Consider the following 22998-nt stretch of genomic DNA (forward strand, 5'->3'; position numbering starts at 1 on the left):
TTTCTTTTTATTTACCGTAGTAGACGGAATTATTGGCGCGTGTGTGAGCGATCGGATGTGTGTTTAGCGGTGAGCAGGGCTTCTGTCGTCGTACAGCGTGAACTCGGATTAAACAGACGGCTTTTCTTCTGTCTAACGCAGACGATCAGCGGCTTTCCACATCATCTGTCTGAACTGTGGCACGTCAGCTATGTGAAACATCCACAGTGTAATTACAGGACGTGCTGCAACACGTACACACACACACACACGTACGTACGTACACACACACACACACACACACACACACCTGCAAACCTTTGTATCCGTACAATGAAATGTGTCACCTCAGAGCAAAGAAAAACACCTTCTGAGTACAAAATACTTTGTCATCAGTTTTGGTGAGATACATACAATACACAAGTCAGCGTGTATTCACTGTGTGTGTGTGTGTGTGTGTGCGCGTGTGTGTGTTAAATGGCTCTGAAATCTGATCTGTAGTATCTGATGATGTTTGATATTAGGTGCAGCTCAACAGACCAGTTTCCATGCCTGAATGTTGGTTAATTTGGTCACCTGGTGTTTTGATGATAGAGATAAAGCTCTCAGTGACGCTGGGACTGATGGAGTTCTGCCCCGTGTGTGTGTGTGGTTGGGGGTAATGAGACTAATGGACTAATGAGAATTAAGGTAAAATGATATATTAATAATTAATACATGTGAATAAATTTATAGTGTGCACTGAAATGTTTCGTTTTCAAGTTTAGTATTTGTTTAATAAAAATGACTTATTTATCCATCTGTCTATCCGTCCGTCCGTCCATCTATCTATCTATCTATCTATCTATCTATCTATCTATCTATCTATCTATCTATCTATCTGTTCATACTGAGGTGTGTGTATTTCAAGGAAAGAGCATTAAGGTGTGTGTGTCTCTGTGTATTCTCTCTCTAACATGCATTAACAGCAAAGAGCATCAGAATTGATCTCTTATGAAAGCAAACACACACACACACACAGCTGATTGAATATACAGTACAATGGAGAAGTATGTGTGTGTGTGTGTGTGTGTGTTTTTGTGTGTAATCTTAATATAGCCACAAGCAGCGATTGAAGGGGTCCAAGCACTTTACAATGGTCTGTAGCAATGAGGAGGCTTTTTTTCATAATTTACTTTCATAATAAAATGTTACTTCAATTTTATTTTTCAGTTATATTTAACGTTTTTTTAAATTTAGAGTCTACACTGTCTGTAGTGTACAACAATACAAACGATAGATGGACAGAGAGACAGACAGACCTTTGAAAAGACAGATAGACACAGGCAGACTGATGTTTAAACAGACAGACAGACAGGTAGACAGAGAAGGAGGAATACAGATAGACAGGCAGACAGAGGAGGAGGAATACAGATAGACAGGCAGACAGAGGAGGAGGAATACAGATAGACAGGCAGACAGGCGGACAGAGGAGAAGGAGGAAAACAGACAGACAGGCGGACAGAGGAGAAGGAGGAATACAGACAGACAGACAGGTGGACAGAGGAGAAGGAGGAAAACAGACAGACAGGCGGGCAGAGGAGAAGGAATACAGATAGACAGGCAGACAGGCGGACAGAGGAGGAGGAATACAGATAGACAGGCAGACAGGCGGACAGAGGAGGAGGAGGAAAACAGACAGACAGGCGGGCAGAGGAGAAGGAATACAGATAGACAGGCAGACAGGCGGACAGAGGAGGAGGAATACAGATAGACAGGCAGACAGGCGGACAGAGGAGGAGGAATACAGATAGACAGGCAGACAGGCGGACAGAGGAGAAGGAGGAATACAGACAGACAGACAGGTGGACAGAGGAGAAGGAGGAAAACAGACAGACAGGCGGGCAGAGGAGAAGGAGGAAAACAGACAGACAGGCGGGCAGAGGAGGAGGAATACAGACAGACAGGCGGACAGAGGAGAAGGAGGAAGACAGACAGGCGGGCAGAAGAGGAGGAGGAATACGGACGGACAGGTGGGCAGAGGAGGGGAATACAGACAGACAGGCGGACAGAGGAGAAGGAGGAAGACAGACAGGCGGGCAGAAGAGGAGGAGGAATACGGACGGACAGGTGGGCAGAGGAGGGGAATACAGACAGACAGGCGGACAGAGGAGAAGGAGGAAGACAGACAGGCGGGCAGAAGAGGAGGAGGAATACGGACGGACAGGTGGGCAGAGGAGGGGAATACAGACAGACAGGCAGACAGAGGAGGAGGAATACAGACAGACAGGTGGGCAGAGGAGGGGAATACAGACAGACAGGCAGACAGAGGAGGAGGAATACAGACAGACAGGTGGGCAGAAGAGGGGAATACAGACAGACAGGCAGACAGACAGACAGGTCGCTTGCTGTTGTGTGTGACTAATTTTTGAGAATATAATTGTAAATATATAAATATCTGTGTATTTACATTTTGTTTTCTCAGCTCTACTAAACTCAGCGTCTGGACTTCAAAGCACTTATTTATTTATTTATTTATTTAAGCCGAAGCAGAGTCTCTTCTTTAATCCCCACAAAAACAGAGAGGTTTATAAACCCAGTCTCAAGCATCAGGAAGTTATTTATTTCAGATTAATGGCAAAAAAACACAGAGCAGGAGTTCAATCTAATAAAACAGTCCCAAAAATGTGCCTTTCCAATGGAAAAGTCGCTTATTAAACTTTAAAATAAAACAGTTCCTCAGTCTAAAATTCACATCCTATAAAAATCCTTTAAGCATGAAAAAAATTCTTCATTCTTCAGAAGGCGTGTGCCGATAATCGTTAACGCGATACATCACAATGGAATAGACCCAGGAAACGCCGACATGCTTTACACTGGCTCTTGGTGTTCGTGTGTTCGGCTCTTGGTGTTCGTGTGTTCGGCTCTTGGTGTTCGTGTGTTCGGCTCTTGGTGTTCGTGTGTTCGGCTCTTGGTGTTCGTGTGTTCGGCTCTTGGTGTTCGTGTGTTCGGCTCTTGGTGTTCGTGTGTTCGGCTCTTGGTGTTCGTGTGTTTGGCTCTTAGTGTTCATTTGTTCGGGTCACGGCACCGGATTTCACTGCTGCATCATCACACTAATGTGCAGGACACTGATTTTACCCGTGATCGGGCCAGATTTAAATCTTGAGGAGTGTAGTGTACATTTGTAGTGTCTTGTTAAGGGAGATTTAGTGTTATTTTATTAAATTACAAATATTCTATATTTTACAAGCTGTGCTGCTACAGAGCAGAGAGGCTCGATATCTTCTTCTTGTAGTCAGTGATTCTTCAGAGGAAATCAATCAATGGAAACAGAGAAGAGGCGGAGCTTAATATAACGTCAGTTTATAAGAAGAGGTGATGTGTTAGTGTTCGCGAGACATGTTTTTACTGGAGAAAGAGTAGTGCATGAGATTATTTTTAGAGAAAATTCCAGAGTGTTCAATATCGCGATATATCGCCCAGCCGATTGTCAGCACACGCTTTAATCTTCACACATCTTCAGAGAAATAAAGTTGGATTTAAAGTTAAACAACCCTCATCAACTCGTAATCTGTGCAAAGTCTTCGTCCTTTTTTTTTTTTTCTTCTCTCCCCTGGACACAAATGAACCAGTAACCAAAAGTCCATGAGAACGTTGTGCTGTTGAGTTTCAACAAAAGTCCATAGGTTTCACGTTTGCTTCACAGTTATTTTTAAAACACAGTAGTACAGCTGTGTCCCAAATCACCAAAACATGTGCATTTCAAGTCAGATGTGACGGATTACGCAGTTTCCAGAAAACTTTGCTCGCTGTTTCCCAACACATCAGTGTGAGAGGTCAAGGTGTGTTCATGCCTTCTGTTAGCCGACACACGAGGTCCACTCTGTGCTCGATCGGTCCGAAATAAACAATCGTCATCTTAGTATCTTGTCCATCTGATTAGAAGAAGCTCAGACAGGGCTGTCCACACACACACACACACACACAGAGCAACGTTGCCCAGAACCGTGGACACCTGTGAAAAGAGACGGAGAGAAAACGTTAGCTCGTATGAACAGATCAGCGGTTTACTGCATGCACAAGTTCAGTGGAATTTATAACCACCAGTCTTCAGTAAGAGTGTGCAGTCTGGCCAGGGAAGTGTTTATCCCAGTGTTTCCTCTGCTTTATGAACCAAGTGCAAGTAATAATCCTAATAATAATCACCTCATTCACAGCTGGAAATGAACTGAGATAAAATAAGATGATCTTACACTGCAGCTCACTTTTAGTGCTAAGTACATGTAAAGAGGATGAATTAGATTATTATTATTATTATGACTGTGATTCATCTGGCTGGAAGGGAAAACCGAGCAGTCAGTTGACTGATTTTATTCCTTTAATCCTCTTCTCATCACCTCGATGTGACATTTCAGCCGAAAGCTAATCCAGCACTTCAGCGTGTCTGAGGGCGTTTAAACCTCAGCACCTGCAGCGACGGAGTGAAAGGTGACGCCGCGCCGCACAGAGCCCATAGGTGGAAGAAAACCCTACAGCATGTGTCCCAGTCATGGAAAACCATCCATCCATTGTCTATACCCGCTTTATTCCTAATTAGGGTCACAGGGATCTGCTGGATCCCATCTTAGCACACATTGGGTGAAAGGCAGGGGGTACACCCTGGACAGGTCACCAGTCCATCACAGGGCCACATATAGACCGACAACCACACACACTCACAGGCAATTTAGAATTACCAGCCAACCTAATGTACATGTTTTTGGACTGTGGGAGGAACCCGGAGTAAACCCACGCAGGTACAGGGAGAACATGCAAACTCCACACAGAAAGGCCCCTGCCTGTTCGAACCCGGGATTCAAACCCAGGACCTTCTTACTGTGAGGCAACAGTGCTAACCACTTAGCCACTGTGCTGCCCTTATGGAAAACCAGTGAGTATAAAAATGTCAAAAGGTAAAAAAACCTAAAGAGAAAACTGTAGTGTCGAGCCCGTAACATACCCTGACATTAATAACATGCAGTACAGGGATGGGAACAACGTCGATTAATCTCTACCTGAAATGAGATTCAGAGACAAACTCAAACATTCAATTTCAACAGGTTTACCGTCAGCTACATACGCTGCCGCCATGTTTTCATACTGACACACCCCTCAACTGACACACCTCAGAGCTGACACGCCCCCTGCCTCTGAGCTCAAAGAAAATCCCGAGATTCCCCTTTGTAATGATTGTTCCTGTGTGTTAAACTCTTAAACACGATCTTTTCATCACGACTTGAACGCACCCTGAATCATGCATTCGTTTCTGGGTGCAGAAACTCGACTTCAACCCTGTAAACACCTCCCTCTGCTGCCTCTGCTATCGCTCTGAGAGTGTTCCTGAGTTTATGGAGTCAGTGTGACGTTACTGAACGCGCCCGATCCGAACGACGACACTGCGATCGATACTCGATAGCAGGCTTGGGATCGATGAATTTCTCATGCTTCAGTAATCAGGAATCAGGAAATGTTCCACATGCCTGTTGTTTTTATTCAAAACTAAATCCCAGGAATAAGAGATAAACTGATATTTACAGGATCTGTTGTATCGCCCCCTTGTGGCCTCTTACACCAGGCAGTAATGGACTGATCACTAACTCTGATTACAGGTTTCAACGGAATTTGAAACCAGCGTCTCAAACGCGCATCCTACCGATTGGATAATCTCTATAATCGGTGTTTTACAAAGTTCCTAGTTATTACTTTATCTTTAAACATCCGTTTATTATTCGTTTTGGATTCGATACGGAAGGATATTCTTTTGTTTTGGTTTGGATTAAAGCACAGGGCTTCTGGCTATCGCTCTCTCCTCCTTCACACTCGTTTACGTCTCTGCGACAAGATCAGACACGTCCTCAAAACCCGAATCCTGAAACTAGGTTTCATCAAACGTGCTGAAAATCCTCCCTGGAGTCATTTTCACACGTATTAACAGCTTAAACAGGCTGTCTCACACACATACGCACTCATAGACGTGCGATTCTAACGTGTTACACACCAACGTTCCACTATTTAATACAAAAATAAATGTTTAAAAACAATATTTTCCTATAGGCATAAAAGAAAAGATGTTTTTTAAAGCAGTGAGTGAGATTCAGTGATTAATCATAACATAAAGCTGAGATCTGTGAACAATATCATATATATCATATTATCGGTACGGTGAAACTGACCCGGTTTTCCCTGAGATCTCATTCATATGATTTATTAAAGAAAAATTATAATTAACTAACTGATGGGAATCTGTTGATTTGATTCAATATTTTCCCAATAATTATCCACATATCTGCAGTAGACTGTCCAGTGAGAGGCTTTGGTGGACTTAAGAGCTGGATTAGAATTTCTGTATTTTTAATAAAAGGTCATGTTTCTTGGGTGAAAAGCAAAAAATAAATAAAGAAATGAATCGAACAAGAGACGAGTTTCAGATGCGACTTCTTCCACACCAGAACTCCGGCTGTTATTTATTTACACGCTGCATCCTGCTTGCTGTGTTTTCTGTCAGCGCTGCAGATTCTAATAAACGCCATTGTGCTGGACTAATCCGGATAATTTGCCAGTCGGATCTGCCCTCTGGAAAAGAGAGAGAGACAGAGAGAGAAAAAACTACTAAAACAGCTAATTGTTGTGCTGTTGCTGAGGCCGTAAATCAGATTGTGCCGGTGTAATCTGATCTTTGTCACTGTGGCTATAAACACCATGTTTTGGCCCAGCATGCAGTTCTGCAGAGGAAAAAAAGCAGACGATTCGATTCAGGAGTCAGTTAGAATCTGATTCGGGAGTCAGTTAAAGTCTGATTCGAGAGTTTAATCAGGAGTCTGTTAAAGTCTGATGCAGGAGTATAGTCAGGAATCTATTAGAGTCTGATTCAGGAGTCGGTTGGAGACTGATTCAGGAGTTTAATCAGGAGTCTGTTTGTCTGACTTAGGAGTGAGTTTGAGTCTGATTCAGGAGTTTAATCAGGAGTCTGAAGTCTGTTAGTCTAAGGACTGAGTTCGAGTCTGATTCAGGAGTATAGTCAGGAGTCTATTAGAGTCTGATTCAGGAGTTTAATCAAGAGTCTGAGTCTGATTCAGGAGTCAGATCGAGTCTGATTCAGGAGTATAATCAGGAGTCTATTAGAGTCTGATTCAGGAGTTTAATCAGGAGTCTGTTTGTCTGACTTAGGAGTGAGTTTGAGTCTGATTCAGGAGTTTAATCAGGAGTCTGAAGTCTGTTAGTCTAAGGACTGAGTTCGAGTCTGATTCAGGAGTATAGTCAGGAGTCTATTAGAGTCTGATTCAGGAGTTTAATCAAGAGTCTGAGTCTGATTCTGGAGCCTGTTAGTCTGACTGAGCAGTGAGTGTGTCTGATTCATGAGTTTAATAAGGAGTCTGTTAGCATCTGATTCAGGAGTCAGTTAGTCTGATTCAGTAATTTATTTCATTGTGTTAATGAGGAGTCAGATCATAGGGAAATGACATGCAAACCCTAACAGAAAACATCAGCGCAGTCTCTCTCTCTCTCTCTCACACACACTGTAGAAGCTGGAGGTGCTGAGCAGTAGGTGATCTGTGCTGCTGCAGTTATTAAAATATTAATGTGATGAAACAGGACTCTGGGCTGTGAGCCTCTCAGCGAGCTCCATCCCTCTGCAGCTTCCTCTGTACTCGTCAGCGTGAGTGCAGAACCACATCGCTGTGCTGCGCCTCACCGCCGAGGGTTACAGGTATTTATAGAGTAAAGGATAGAACGCTCATACAGCTGTTACATAAGAACTTACGTAAGGTGAAAGTGTCGATAATCGCTTCTAGTGCTGCCATTTATACCATTCTGTTTCTTGCTCATTCTTTTTATATCTGCAGGTTTACACATCTTTCTTCCTCCACAGTTGTCACGTACACACTTCTTTTACTGTGCAGCTGTCATTTCTGGACTATTGGCATTTCCATCATTGCTGCCTATCCTCCTCTTCCCGATTCCGAAACCAGCTGCCTATCCTCCTCTTCCCGATTCCGAAACCAGCTGCCTATCCTCCACTTCCCATTTCCTCCAGGCTGCCGTTCCTACTTTTTATTTTTAGGTGCCAATTCTTCACTTTCTTCCTTTTTTCATTTTTCACATATATTTTCCTACTTTGTCGGTTTTAGAATCTGATTCAGGAGTCCGTTCGAGACTGATTCAGGAGTTTAGTCAGGAGTCTATTAGAGTCTGATTCAGGAGTCAGATCGAGTCTGATTCAGGAGTTTAGTCAGAAGTCTGTTAGCATCTGATTCTGTTGTTTATTTCATTAAGTGGGTTTAAGATGAGTCAGATCGTAGGGAAATGACATGCAAACCCTAACAGAAAACATCAGAGCACTCTCGACTTTTTATTTTTTAGGTGCCAATTCTCCACTTCCTTCCATTTTTCAATTTTCACATATATTTTCCTACTTTGTCGCTTTTACAATCTGATTCAGGAGTCAGTTAAAGTCTGGTTCGAGAGTTTAATCAGGAGTCACATCGAGTCTGATTCAGGAGTCAGACCACGTCTGATTCAGGAGTACAGTCAGGAGTCTGATTCTGGCGTCAGTTAGTCTGATTCAGTTTTTTATTTCATTGTGTTTATGATGATTTGGATCGTAGGGAAATGACATGCCAACCCTAACAGAAAACATCAGAGCACTCCCTACTTTTTATTTTCAGGTGCCAATTCTACATTTCCTTCCTTTTTTATATTTTCACATACATTTTCCTACTTTGTCGCTTTTCCCCTCCGTCTCTGGGATTCTTCCACATTCTTTTCCCTTTTGAGTCAGACATTCAACTCACAACCTGCACTTGGGGATAATTATAAAGTGGAGGATTATCCACACCACCTGCGTCGCCTGCGAAGAAGAAAGCGCTAATGAAAAGGAAAGTGTTAGATATTACCGATAGAAAATATCAGCATTCAAGCCTTCTGTGTTGGATTATTAATAGAGAGAAGGATCACTTGGTCCATCTGTAAAAGCAGAGGAACAGTCACACAGTTAAATGATGGATTCTGGACTCGAGAATCTTGCTCAGAAATAGCGTTTAAAAAAAGATGAAATAAATCCAGTCCATGGCAGAAGCTTCACGGTTTTTGGACCATTGACGTCTACAGGAAATCACTTCAGGGCTTTAAGCAGCCGGTTCTGAGCGATGACTGATCAGAGAATGCAGCGTAATTCAGACATAATCTAGATTTAATCTGTGCTGCTTATGGCAGTGGAAGAAAATGACATTACGTTCGATCCATTTATTCCTCTCGGGAGCAAAGATCTCTGCAGACTCGTCCGCTGGTAGCCTCGGTCATATCAACAGCCTGCTGAGTGGAAGGTAAAAGTTCATGCAAATATTGAGACACACTGATGATGTTTTCATGCTTATTCATGGTCAGTCTTGCGAAAGAAGAGGGTTTCAGATCAAAGTGGGACGAGGGTCTAAACCACGTCGTGAAACGGACAGAATCAAAACCAGAGAGAACAAAAATAATGTTTATTCTGCTTTAGGAACAGTACGAATGCAGTGCATCGTTATAAATAAACCTAATCACATCATTTCATCCACCTACAGCCCTTTATTTATTTCTGCACTGTTTATTAAGTACTAAATAATATTAATTATTAATAGAACATTTTATTACGCTAGCAGTATTCCCCAAACCTTGGGTGATCTAACCACAAATCATACGGAGAAGCTTGGCTTTGAGACTCCACTGCCATAAACTGGAGATAAGGAAGGTGGGGGTGTGTGTGGGGGGGGTGATCTGGAACTCAAATGCAAGAAAAAGTTTTCATCTCTATTACTCTGGCAGCTTCTTTGTTAGAATTTTCCAACCCCATATAAAGGGTGGAGCCTCAATCTGAATGTTGTGTAACAGCAGTGTTCACAAAAGATAGTAACACCATGAACCTTCAGAATCATCTAAAACTCCACCCTTTTAACAACTGGCCCTGCCACCCTGCAGCTCCTGACCCATTCCCCCACTCAGGGAGAGGCTTCACCAGGGAAGGAAGTATCTGCTTATCTTTTACAGTGTGTATAATAAAACAATTATATGTTTATCATTTATAAGTTACGTGGACTATTTGGCTTCTTTACTGCAGTGATGGCGGGGTCTTATTTGTATACTCTAACACGCAACAGCACCATTACATGTCTTGTGTGTTAAATTATTAACAGAACTTCTTTAAATGGTAAATAAAAAAATAATGATAAATCAATAGAACACAAGCCTTATTAAAACCCAAGTGATATTAAAGCCCTGGTGACGTTAGTTAGACAGAAACCACACAGCTTTCTCACACGTGTGACTTCGCATTATCCTAGTAATAAGTAATAATCAGGGGGCCAAGCATTTTTGGTACACTGCTGGTGACCCTTCACTGAGGTTTCTTGAAATCCGGTGCAGTATTGCGTAGTTGGGTGTTGTGTTTTGTGTAGCTCCCTGGTCCTGGAGTGCGGTTTCATTTCACCGTGTACTGTACCAGCTGTAGATGGGTGAAATGACAATAAAGCCACTCGACCTGACAGAGAGACACAGCTGCACTCGTCTTCATACATTATTAATATATTAATTACCCGGGTCTGCGCTAGTGCTGGTGCATTTAGACAACGACTTGCACATCGAAAACGCTGTTCACATGTTCAGTGTAACTAAAGCAGAAAGTAATTACGCTGATTTAGCACCAAGTCCATAGGCTTCGCGGCGGATCAATGCTTAAGTGGATCACTAGCTCACTAAGCAAAACGCCACATTGATCCCGAGCTGGACGTATCGGCCGTCAGGTCCGAGCCTTGAAAAACGTTCACGTCGACCTCGGCTTCAACGGGAAACTGGGAGATGCTCTTAACGCTCCATTATCTCGCCGGACATCATAGCGCACGAGAGCAAAATGCCAAACTGCGGCTGACTCCATTCGCTCAAAAGAATGCAGTAAAATGCCGGTACGGTCCGAGAAGAAATGTCCAGGGAGCGGAAGCAACGCTGTGACACTTCGAATAAGTGCTGATCCGGTGTTATTGCTGAAATATTCATACTTGGTGTCAGCATTACTTAAGTGCAACCAGAACTTCATTTGGAATGATTTATGGTCCTGGAGTGGAAGTGACTGCACTCAGAAACATTAGCTCCTGCTGCTGAGTTGCAAAGCTGACATCATTTAGGCTACATTTACACGACCCTTCCAGGGAATAACGTGATAAGGAATTCTACACAAAAAAAAAACAATAGGATTTTGATCATTCAATCTCCAGCTCAAACACATCCTCAGCACAGGCTGGGTCATATCCTCAAACCATCAGACTTGTATTTAAATGAACATACAAAATGTGCATGATTACGTTTAAGAAATTTAGCAAATCAGCATGCAGGTAAATTATTTACTCTAACTCCTACAATTTTACTTTTTTTTTTTTTAAACAATCAGATGAAAGTTACCACAGGCTCCGTCAGCTCCAACAATACCCAAGATCCACTCAGAAACACACACTGGAGTGCAATCATACAGCCAGTGGAACTTAATAATGCATGATGAGCGAGGCAGCTAGCTAATGCATGAATTGTTGCACATTGTGTTTGTGCTCTAGACAAACGACCAGCAAGTCATTCATCAATGTTTCTTCTATGATCCGTGATGTTCTGACAGGAGCATGGTGGCTTAGCGGTTAGCACCTCCTCCAGCCTGTGTGTGCACATGGAGTTTCTCCCTCTGCTTTAGGGGTTTCCTCCAGGTACTCCAGGGCTCCACCCCCAGCTCAAAGACGTGTTATAGGCTGATCTCTAAATTGTGTGTGTGTGTATAAAATTGTGCCCTGGGATGGGGGGGGGGGCGACATCTCCTTGTCCCCTGGAGTAGACTCGAGGCTCCCAGTGACCCGGTGTAGGTTAAGAGCTACAGAAAATGGATGGACAGATGGACGTGTAACTCCATGTGGAAGTGGTAGCTCAGTGGTTAAGACCTTCGACCTACAGCTCTGCAAGTGCAAATCCCATCATTGCCAAGCTGCCACTGCTGAGCCCCTGAATAAGACCATTAACCTTCAACTGCTCAGCTCTCTGAGATAAATGTAAGCTTCTCTGAATCACAGTGTCTGCCAAATTCTTCACATGTAGCAGTGAGATGATGTGCAGTTAAATGATTGTATTTTGCTTGGGTTTCATCAGTTTCCCCAAACATCATTTGGAAAAAAAATATCTATATAATTCTTCTGTGCCAATTAATCCATCTAGTAAAAACTGTTCTACCATCAGGTGCCTGGATTGATGTATGCAGTACAGCGGGTGATGTGATTCGGACACACAAGCTGTAATTTTAGCATCGAAGGGTATCACAGCACCACAAAGCATCCTAAGGTCAAACATCACCATACACCAAATGATTTATTCTGTCCTCCAAGCGACTTACAAATGAAAAAAATTAATAGCCTGGCCATGAAATCCACTTGTCCTGGGAGACTGATTTGTCCATGCTGGTCATCCATCACTGTCCAAAGCCCGATCTCAGCATTAGGAGCTTTACAGACGTCACTGCAGCAGATTACAGCTAGATCATTGCCTGATTATTGCCTACTGATTTGTGAGATGCTTGTCCTGTTCTGCTTCATGAGATCAGGAGGTCTTGTGAACCCTGTACAGCTGGAATAAAGATATTTTCCTCCAGACATAGCTGAATTCAACACCACTGTGGTAGATCAGTATAAAACCGTGGGCTTTTAGCAAAATGTTTTATATGAAGTATTTTAGAAAGGATAGGAAAGTGATCCCTGAACCCCCTACTGGACCCCATGCAAACTGGTCCTCAGACACCTACAGATCTTCCACAGCTTCAAGAAGGTTTAAACCTGGTACTCAGTGGCTTGGTAATGGTGGAGTGGATACTCAGTGAGCAAGGACCAGTTTAGGACAGGCTTTTTAATATTGTCAGAATTTGTAAACAATGAAACCAGGGCTACTTTGTGAAAATGGTGGAAGATGTACGATTTCATTTGCACACCAGATTCTTCCACCAGCTTTTAAATGTTTCTCATCATTAGCTCTGACAGATACCCGTGTGGAAATTTTTTTCGTTGATTAGTTGCTGTACTAAAGATAACAGATGAACCACTAAAATGTGGCAAAGATGTAGCTGCTCATCAGGAAGTAGAGTTTATTAGCTAGATGGAACTATAGACCACACTTCAACTAAGGGCACATCAAACCTTACTAGAGTGCACTTGGAAGTGGCTCGACATCAACTTGCTCAAACCGTACTGTGACTGCTGTTGAAATGCACCACCATTACATTTGCTAAACATCTGACGCCTTGAAACAGTGGCATGACTGATAGCTAACTTTCATCACAACATGGCATTTAGCATTATTTTGCAAAACATGAACACCAATCCTTTGGGTCTATTACCATATGTAGGTTTCAGATCTATGAGGAGCACTTTAACAATAAAGATAAAAATCTTACCTGTTCAAGTCCATCCTCATAATTTTGCCTCAGCTAGGCAGGTAGATGCTTCCAGGTGCTAACAAAAGCAGTAGGAATCAGCGAATAAGGCACCGTAGTGATGCTGTTCCAGCTGTCCGATGTTGGGTCGTAGCAGTCCAGTGTCTTACAGCGCTGTGTCCCGAAGTAGCCTCCGACGACATAGAGTTTGTTCCCAGAGGCTACAGCATGGCAGCTCATCCTTTTAGAGGTCATGTCTCCTACACGCATCCACTGGTTGGTTTCACAGTCGAATCGGTAAGCAGAAGCAGCAGTAAACTCCGTATCACCACCCATGATGAAAATCTGGCTTCCCAACACAGCGGCTGCAGTATAACGCCAAGGTTGAGGACATTCTGCTGCTATGGTCCATCGGTTCTCCAGAGGATCATAGCACTGGACTTTGGAAGCTTTGTCCCTGTGGATTGTAGTCCCCCCGAAAACAAACAGCTTTAGTTTAGCACTGACCACCGCAGCATTACTGACACCATCTCTGAGCGGCGCCATCATGGTCCATTTGTTGGTCAGCGGGTCGTAACGTTCTACTTGTTTCAGTGATACAGAAGGAGAAGCAGGAAAGACGCCAGCTATAGCAGTGTGTCCTCCGACTACATAAAGGCTGTTTTCCAGTTCTGCTGATCCATGCCCGAAACGTGCAATTAACATGGGCGCACCTTTAGACCATTCCTCATGGACCGTATCATATATCCAAACATCTTTTGACACGCCGTTTTCCGAGCCTCTTCCTCCGGTCACGTAGACCTTGCATCCAATGGCGCATGCACTAAATTCCTTTCTCGGACTGGGCAAGTCCGCCTTAGGTATGATTTCTTTTGCTTTATGATCCACTTGGTAGATTTTATCGCACATGAAGGTCTGGCCTCCAAGAATAAGCAACGTGTGACCAGCTTTGCGTGGCCTTGCACACGGACTTGTGACGACTCCATCGTTCTGCAGGATCTTCTTCTTGCACTGGATGGCCTCCTCAACAATCTGTCGACTCCGCTTGTCCAACATAACCAGTTCTTCGCAGGCCACAGCCTCGATCAGGCACTCGGAAGGCAAAAGTGCAAGACGGATCCCCCGAAGAAGCTCGGGAAGGTAGTCTCTGCGACTGTCTAAATCGTACCTGACCCAGCGCATGACCGCATTGAACACAATCTGCTCATCCTCGATCTCCAGCTCATCGCTGAGTATAAGGTCTAAAAGCTTGTCTTTAGATAACCCGTAAAAGTCCTCAGTGTCCCTGACGGCTTCAAAGTGAACCAGGCACATCTTCCACGAGAGTTCATACAGGCGCTTGCACTGATGAGCGTCGGATAGAAGCATCATACCCAAGCAATTAGACGAGTGAAGGTTCTTTTCGAGGAACTCTGCTGCGGCATCACGGATGTCATGAAACTGCAGCATATCTCCAGCTTCGAGAAGAGATTCCGCATTCTCCTCGTTAATGATGACCCGTGACGAGTAAGCAAAGTCCAGAAGTAGCTCCAGAACCTCTGGGTGCACGCTATCGCGGAAGTTGACGTCGCTGTCCAGGCTCTCACGGAGGCCTCCACTGAACATGGCTTCGAAGTAGCGACTGCAAGCTGCCAAAACGGCCCGATGGCAAGGGAAGGCGCGATCTCCAGCCCATAAGGTCACGTCTGTAAACATGCACTGTTTGCGGAGGGTGTTAAGGTGCGTCAGGACACTGTCGGGATGCGAGGGCTTGTGGAACAGCGAGATGTTCATGGACCCGGTGCTCGTCCTTGACTTGCGGTTTTCATGGACGGTGACTGACATGTTTTCAGGTACCGCCAAGGAATCAGCTTGAACTGAAGTAAAAGAAGAAAAACAGGTTAATTTAGTCTCTGAGCAGTTCTATAGAGTTGATGTCATGCAGCTAGAGGTGGGCAATATGGCAGAAAGAGATCCCAGTACATGATGGAGATCAGATTACATCATCTCATGAGGTTTTAGCTGCAGCAACAGCTGCAGCAACAGGTTCAGAGATTTTATATGGATATTGATACATCATATTGCCCAGCCCTTTCACGGAGCAAACACAGTGGCCATGACGACACCAAAGCGAAATACTCATCCAGGTCATGCATGCTGCAAGCTGTTAATGGTATTCGTGAAGGTTCCCGATGTTAGAAAACCTCGAGCTACACTGCAGAAACCACCAGCTGTTTACACTAATCTGGTTTTAGAGATACGAGCCCTCCTGAGGCAGTATCATCAATGACTGACATCGCGATACAATAAAATCATTTTTAACACACACACACTCATCATCGACGCCGCACTGACAGCTGAGACTCTTTGGGTTAGGCGTTAAGGAGTCAACAATAAATTAGGAGCTTAATTCAGAGGCTGTAATTCATGTGATATTTACTGAGACTATTACATTTAAGAGCAGAAGAGGTTTCATCTTCCAAGCCAAAGCTCGTATTCATTGATCCATGCAGCAGTTAAAAAATAAATAAATGAAACAAGCTGAAGTTCTTCTACAGGAATGTGAGCGTAGACGCCGATAAATAAAAACACACTACACATCTGAACAGGTCTAATGATGCATCTCAACACGCAGGCTAAGTTTATACGCTCATCTCTCTCCATACTGTTCTCACTAACGGTGTTGGAAACAAACATTCTTGGTGATGAGTCAGTCTGAAATATTAAAAGTTTCACGGTATTAATCTGTTTAAAAACACATGCTTGCTGAAAATATACACAAAAAAAATAACAATGAACACAAATGTTTGATTTTTCCTGTATAGTACATCAGTATTCATCATGCTGCTCTTCTCCTGCATCCAAAAAAAACTCCCTACTTTAAAAAACCCCCCAAAAAGTAATTAGTCAAAAACAATTTCAAAACAAGAAAGAGAAACAAAGGTTGAAAGATTTAATAGGATACAAACGGGGTACAAATAATGGTGCTGATAATTCACCGATCGGGCATAACATTATGACTACCTACCTAATATTGTCTTGGTCCCCCTTTTGCTGCCAAAAACAGCCCTGACCAGTCATGCACTGTGTATTCTGACACCTTTCTATCATTAACTTCTTCAGCTATTTGAGCAACAGTAGCTCATCTGTGGGATCAGATCACACGGGCCAGCCTTCGCTCCCCACGGATATCAATGAGCCTTGGCCGCCCAAGAACCTGTCTCCGGTTCATCACTGTTCCTTCCTTGGACCACCTTTGATAGATACTGACCACTGCAGACCGGGAACACCCCACAAGAGCTGCAGTTTTGGAGATGCTCAGATCCAGTGGTCTAGCCATCACAATTTGGCCTTTCGTTAAACTCGCTCAAATCCTTACGCTTGTCCATTTTTCCTGCTTCTAACGCATCAACTTTGAGGACAAAATGTTCACTTGCTGCCTAATATATCCGACCCACTAACAGGTGCCATGATGAGAATCAGTCTTATTCACTTCACCGGTCAGTGCTCAGAATGTTATGGCTGATCTGTGTACATAAACATGCTCGTTAACACGCGCACCCGGACGTGTTCGAACCCTGAGCAGCAGATCCGGAGTGAAGATGACCGTGTGGATGAACAGATTTGTAAAAGGATTATCTTGAAAATATACTGCTCTAGGCTTGCAAAATCCACCAGCGTCCAGCCGAGTTTCCGTGATCATTTCCCCCTGTTGTAAAGTGTACACGTGCAACGTCCTATACCTTCTTTTCCTTCATCTCTACATGCTTCAAAGTTCCTAAACCATGGGGAAAAACCTTCCAGCCTTATTTTCCATTTCAAGCATGCATCTTACTCACAGATCCAGATCCGGCATCCTCTCATGCCTTAATAACACGGATAAACGCCGGAACGAGGACGTGAGCATTTTAACAACCGGGAATGCGTGTGTGTGTGTGTATGCTGTGTTGTGGCGATGGTGGTGGAGGACGCCATGCTTGAGGAGGGCAGCTGCTGTTGGTCAGCTGCAGGACAATGTCAGGCATGCAGGAGGAAATGCAGGAGGGACTGATGCAGGATCAATGAGGGGTGAAATTGGTGGAAGGATCAGATGTCGTTTGGAGAAAGAAAAACACTTACGGTGACAAAATCTGCTGACCCAAGAGCAGGCTCTGACCGAGAAGATCTGAGGAGGCGTCTGCATGGGTCCCGAGACACGGCAGATCCTCTACACGAAAAACACACGGCGTGAGGGTGAGTCCAGGCCCCTCCCTGCAGCCGAGGTGAGGAGGTGCATCCATCGCTATTCTTTAGTTTGTTTTTGTCAGTGAATTTTTAATTCTTTAGAAAATGAAAACATTAGCTCTGACTCAGCATCTCGCCACCGCACTTCTACACACTTTCTCCGAGACGCTGGTGAGGAAGGAATAAAAGACTCTGTGCACGCCGTTACAGTAAACTAATCCACGATGCAGTGGTGTGATGGAGCGAGTCACAGACTGCACCCACAGTGTTTTATTCCTCTTCCACCACAGCTCCTCCATTCCAATTTATTTATTTACTAAAGACAGCGTCACTTCACACCGCTTAGAGATATTCAACATCCACTGCTTCGTTCCTCTTCTCACAATCTTATAATCTCACATTATCTCTCTTCAAGTAAAACCCAAATGTAAACAAAAACAACCTCATTTGACTGAGAAACCGCAAGGAACTCCTAAAAACTTGACACTGGAGACTCCGTAAATGTTACAACATAAACGTCTCCTCAGCCAGTTGACACCCCCCCCCAGTCCATGTGAAGGAGCTGTTACCATGGAAACGATAACGTGTATTAAAAATTATAATTTCAGAACACCTTCTGACCAATCAGCATCCAGAACCTTACAGCTCTTTGGTGTAGAACATCCAGACCTTTAACCTGGGCCAAGTAAACTGTTCCAGTGGTTACAAATAAATAAATCCACAGAAGTGTATTGGTTACAACTCCCAAAAGTGTATTGGTTTTGTGGTGGACTCGAGTCATCAGAACAGACTGTAAAAAAAAAAAACGATTTTAGCATTAGGAAGTTATTAAAATCAGTCAAAAGGATCTGATGAGGCGAGGGTGGTGAAGATGTTCCAGATGTTCATGTTGTATTGGTTTTAGTGAGATACTACAACCTTCACACAAAGGCTCTCGTCTTTAACGGAGTCTCACTGCAGATCAGGACGGACTTCTGCTTGGAGGGAGGGAAGGATGGAAAGAAGGAAGTGAAAGAAAAAGAAAAGGAAGGAATGAAGGAATAAAAGAAGGAAAGGAATGAATGAAAGAAGGAAATTAATTAATGAAGGAATAAAAGGAGGAAATGAATGAATGAAAGGAGGAAAAGAAAGACAGGAAAAGAAGGAAAAGAAAGAAAGAAGGAAAATTCAGAGGATGGAAACAGCTGGATTTTGGCCGGTAAAATTATTCCAGTGGTTATTTTGTTGGTTTTGGATTCAGTTCTGTCGTTTAACGAGAGTTTAATGTTTACTTTCTGTATCTACAACAAAATAATCCGCCCAGGACGCAGGAAAGAGGGATGGAAACTGCAGAGTGGCAACATGAAAAAGAAAGAAGATGATGTGAGGCAGCATTTAGTTCTCAGAAATTCTCCAAAAAGCTCACTTCAGCCAAAATTGAGCTTTATACTCGTTTACAGATCTTTTACTCCTTTTTACTTTTATTTAACACTCAATTAACAACAGCAGCTGACCATCGCTGGCAGTCCTGAAGGCCCAGCTTCACCGCTGACCGTTACAAAACGGCGAAACTGGAGACTCCTTCCATACGTTTTCTTTAAGCATCTCCTGTTGCCATGGAAACGATAAGTCATCAGAGCGAATGCATTAATATAATAATCCTGCACTAGTGTCAGATCAGCCGAGCGGATTCCGGAGAGGAGTGTAGCGCAGCGGAGAAAAGGACCGGTGTGAAATCACCGCGTGAGGAGTAATTAAACCATCTCCCAGCTCGTAAAGAAGTTCCTCTGAAGTTCATCCCGTCTCCCACGGCAACGGTCGCTCAACGACGGAGGAAACGACGCCAAAGTCGCCGAACATGAACAAGTGACACCTTTTAAGTGAAGAATAAAGCTCCTTCTTCTGTGGAGTGTTCTCTCTGTCAGCGCCGCTGACCGATTCTCCTCACCATCCTTTCACTCGGAACGTTGGTATTCCGGCCGCAGCGGGAAAAGGAGGAAGCGAGGCGCTTTTCGGTGCCCCCCCCCCTCAAGTCAGAATCAAACCTTGGCAACGTTTTCAGGGTTTACAACATTCAGTGGCATGAAATCCGTCTGAACACCGAGAAAAAAAAAAAACAACTTCTATTAGCTCGGGGAAGTCAGTAAAAAAAAAAAGAAAGAAAGATGGAGCGGTGTGACAGATCAGAGTCTGGAGACGAAGCTGCTGGAAATTCAGGAATGCGGAGGAGTGGAGACGTGAGAATCACCAGGAGATTTTATGCAAATTTTGACATCTGCCTAAGAAACGAGACGATAAACTAAAGATGTGACGATTTTTCTATCCGCTTTTCTGAAACATGAGTTACGAGTCTCACTGCTGCTTCATTTTCTTTTCGTTTCTAAATCTGTTTAAACATTAGCTAGAAAAAAAATTAGCATGATGTTTGATAAGTCCACCAACGAGGACATGGCGGTAAATAAAATCCACAGCTGAAGTTAAGGGACATGAAGCTGTGGGCTTTTTTTTTTGTTCGGAAGGCTGGACACGTGTCCACTAGCGCCGAGTGATGATGATGAGGGTGATGTATAAAGGAGGTCAACTTTTGTGAGATTTGTGATCTGTGAATGTTAACTTTTATTGAGGACACGGCTTAACTTACAACATTTCTGACTTTATGATGTTTTTTGGGGGGGGACCTGTAATCTATTAGATAGGCAACAGGCTGAAAAGGAGAAAGTACGGCTTTCTTAAACATTTGAGAGTTTGTTTTACTCCATCATTTGTAAGCGATGTAAAAATGACAAATGTATTTCTAATTTTTTACGTCAGCATTAGTGTATTGAAGGGAGTGTGTGTGTGTGTGTGTCCGTCCTTCATTCACCACAATATGATATTTCGGTCACATGACCCCGCCCTAGACTCCACTCTCATCGTTACACACTCCGCTCGTCTACTTTTCTTCTTCTTCTTGTTGTTTTGTTTTTGTCCTTTCAGAAACAGTTAATTATTTCTCCTCACACAACAACCACGACATCGGAGACACAGTACAGCGGCAGATAATAGCAGGAGAAGCTAAACGCCTAACAGCGAGTGAACTATGACCCGGTCAGATCCACTTTTCCCCCCTTTTTTTCTTTCTCTCAGCAGAACAGGTTTGTGTTTCTGCTGCGTCTGCGGAAACCTTGTTGACACACCGGCGTTTCACTCACACACACACGATGACGTGAATAATTCAATATGTGAGACGTTAAATAAAATTAAAAAAAAAAAAAAAAAAAAAGTATAATGTATTCATCACTACAGCTGAAAAATAATTCTAGTGTTTAACTTTATAGACCACATCACTTGGGTCTCTGAAGTTTATCTGGAGATTTTTGTTTTGTTAAATATAATTTCACAAAAAATAAATAAATAAAATAAGTATGTTGGACAAAATGTAAAAAATATTCATTACATAAATAAATATAAATTAAAAAGCAAAAAGAAATAAAATAAAGCATGTGTAGAATATAGTATAAATAAATTATTAAAAATGTTCAAATTGAAAGGAGTTGGATTAAAAATCAATAAATATTACATATCACTTTACTAAAATACTACATGAACTATAACGCAAAAATACTAACTAAAGCAAATAATTAAAAATATATAATACATTATAAATTATAAATACAATCAAACCTACGCAAAATACTCTATAAAACAAAATTATAAGTTATAAAACCGATAACAAATAAACAAGCAAATAAAAAAATAAGCAAATTCAGCTACCGATAAAAAAATAATAAAATAAATAACTAATTTAAAACGTTAAGTTTAATGTTATATATAGAATTAATACTATTTATAATAAGCACTGGGCTACTTGTAGCTTAGCTAAACAAGTATTAACCAACCTTAACATTTCTATTAAAACCAAAACCCTAAAACACTCATTTAAAATGTCAAATAATACTTTAAAATGTTTACATTTAAAAGAATTTGCCAAACTGTGTTTATAAACCCGATCAGACTTTGTATAATCTAGCTAACGTCGCTAGCGTCAAATCTCGGCTGGCCGAATCCCCAAACAGCTCTACATTCCCTACAAAGTCGCCCTATGTTGTGTGCGAAATAATACTACACTGCACCCTACGTAGTGCCATCGGAGGCCATTTGAGACACAGCCCAGGGTTTCGCCAGACCAGTGCGTTGGCATGCAGTGAAGTGAAAAGACTTCAATATAAATGAACATTTAATCAAACTGGGAGCGGCTATTTCTGGTTAACCAAGACAAGCTGTATTTTAAACACGTATTTACGAGTTTCTCATTGATTGTGGAATTCACTTATGCTGATGAAGCCATGTTTGTGTGACGGAAGACTGAAGACTAATCAAAGTAGCCAAACATTTGCGTTAGAAAAGAAAAGAATGGATACTCACACATACAGAAACGTAGATCTTTCCGGATTTATTCTCCGCTACGTCTGAATCTCTGGCAGGAACATAATCTTTATTTCAGAGGCTACGGTCGAGATTAAATCTGCTTTTAAACACGCTTTACCTGCACTTCAGTCTTTAGGCGACTGAGAGCCGATAAAAAAAATAACGTGGAAGTCTTTATGTCTCCCCAGAAAACAAGGGCGGGGAAATTAAGAGCGAGCGACGTTGGAGTTAGCCAATCAGAATCAAACTTCCGTAATTCTAATTTGCACGAGTGGCGAATGGGATTCGAGCACGCTGGAAATGGGCGCGATTTTGCCCAGTACAAAAGCAACCAATCGCTGACGAGAGGGCGGGGCTTCGAGTTTGAGCGATGATAACGCACCAGAACAATAAAGATCTGAAACGACCAGGAAATGAGCATCTATCCATCTATTAATTCTTCCTTCCTTCTGTCTGTCTGTCTGTCTATCTATCTATCTATTAATTCTTCCTTCTATCTATCTATCTATCTATCTATCTATCTATCTATCTATCTATCTATCTATCTATCTATCTATCTATCTATCTATCAGATATACTGTTGGATGTTGCTATTCTTCCTAATAATTCTTGTTAATTCTTCCTTCTGTCTGTCTGTCTGTCTATCTATCTATCTATCTATCTATCTATCTATCTATCTATCTATCTATCTATCTATCTATCAGATATACTGTTGGATGTTGCTATTCTTCCTAATAATTCTTGTTAATTCTTCCTTCTGTCTGTCTGTCTGTCTGTCTATCTATCTATCTATCTATCTATCTATCTATCTATCTATCTATCTATCTATCTATCTATCTATCTATCTATCTATCAGATATACTGTTGGATGTTGCTATTCTTCCTAATAATTCTTGTTAATTCTTCCTTCTGTCTGTCTGTCTGTCTATCTATCTATCTATCTATCTATCTATCTATCTATCTATCTATCTATCTATCTATCTATCTAT

General features: G+C 42.5%; 1 protein-coding gene across 3 annotated transcripts; it reads right to left on the minus strand.

Moving 5' to 3' along the window:
• Positions 1–2560: 2560 nt before the first annotated feature.
• Positions 2561–22196, minus strand: enc2 (ectodermal-neural cortex 2). 3 transcript variants are annotated; one of them, XM_058397107.1, is made up of 4 exons: positions 22007–22196; positions 17519–17606; positions 13442–15276; positions 2561–3973 (listed from the first exon to the last, which is right to left on the minus strand). In XM_058397107.1, exons 2-3 carry the CDS (start codon positions 17580–17582, stop codon positions 13475–13477), a joined length of 1866 nt encoding a protein of 621 aa, XP_058253090.1. In that variant the 5' UTR covers positions 17583–17606; positions 22007–22196; the 3' UTR covers positions 2561–3973; positions 13442–13474. The 3 variants fall into 3 exon arrangements, with proteins under 3 accessions (XP_058253090.1, XP_058253093.1, XP_058253092.1); XM_058397110.1 differs by lacking the exon at positions 17519–17606 and having other exon boundaries at positions 22013–22196; XM_058397109.1 differs by lacking the exon at positions 17519–17606.
• Between the last annotated feature and the right edge of the window lie 802 nt (positions 22197–22998).

Source organism: Hemibagrus wyckioides, linkage group LG08 (assembly GCF_019097595.1).
Source record: "Hemibagrus wyckioides isolate EC202008001 linkage group LG08, SWU_Hwy_1.0, whole genome shotgun sequence".
Lineage (NCBI taxonomy): Eukaryota > Metazoa > Chordata > Actinopteri > Siluriformes > Bagridae > Hemibagrus > Hemibagrus wyckioides.

Coding starts and splice junctions, on each gene's coding strand:
- enc2 (XM_058397107.1), bottom strand. CDS start 17,582: ATGCAGACGCCTCCTCAGATCTTCTCGGTCAGAGCCTGCTCTTGGGTC. Junction 15,277..17,518: donor GGTCAGCAGATTTTGTCACC/GTAAGTGTTTTT, acceptor CTTTTACTTCAG/TTCAAGCTGATTCCTTGGCG.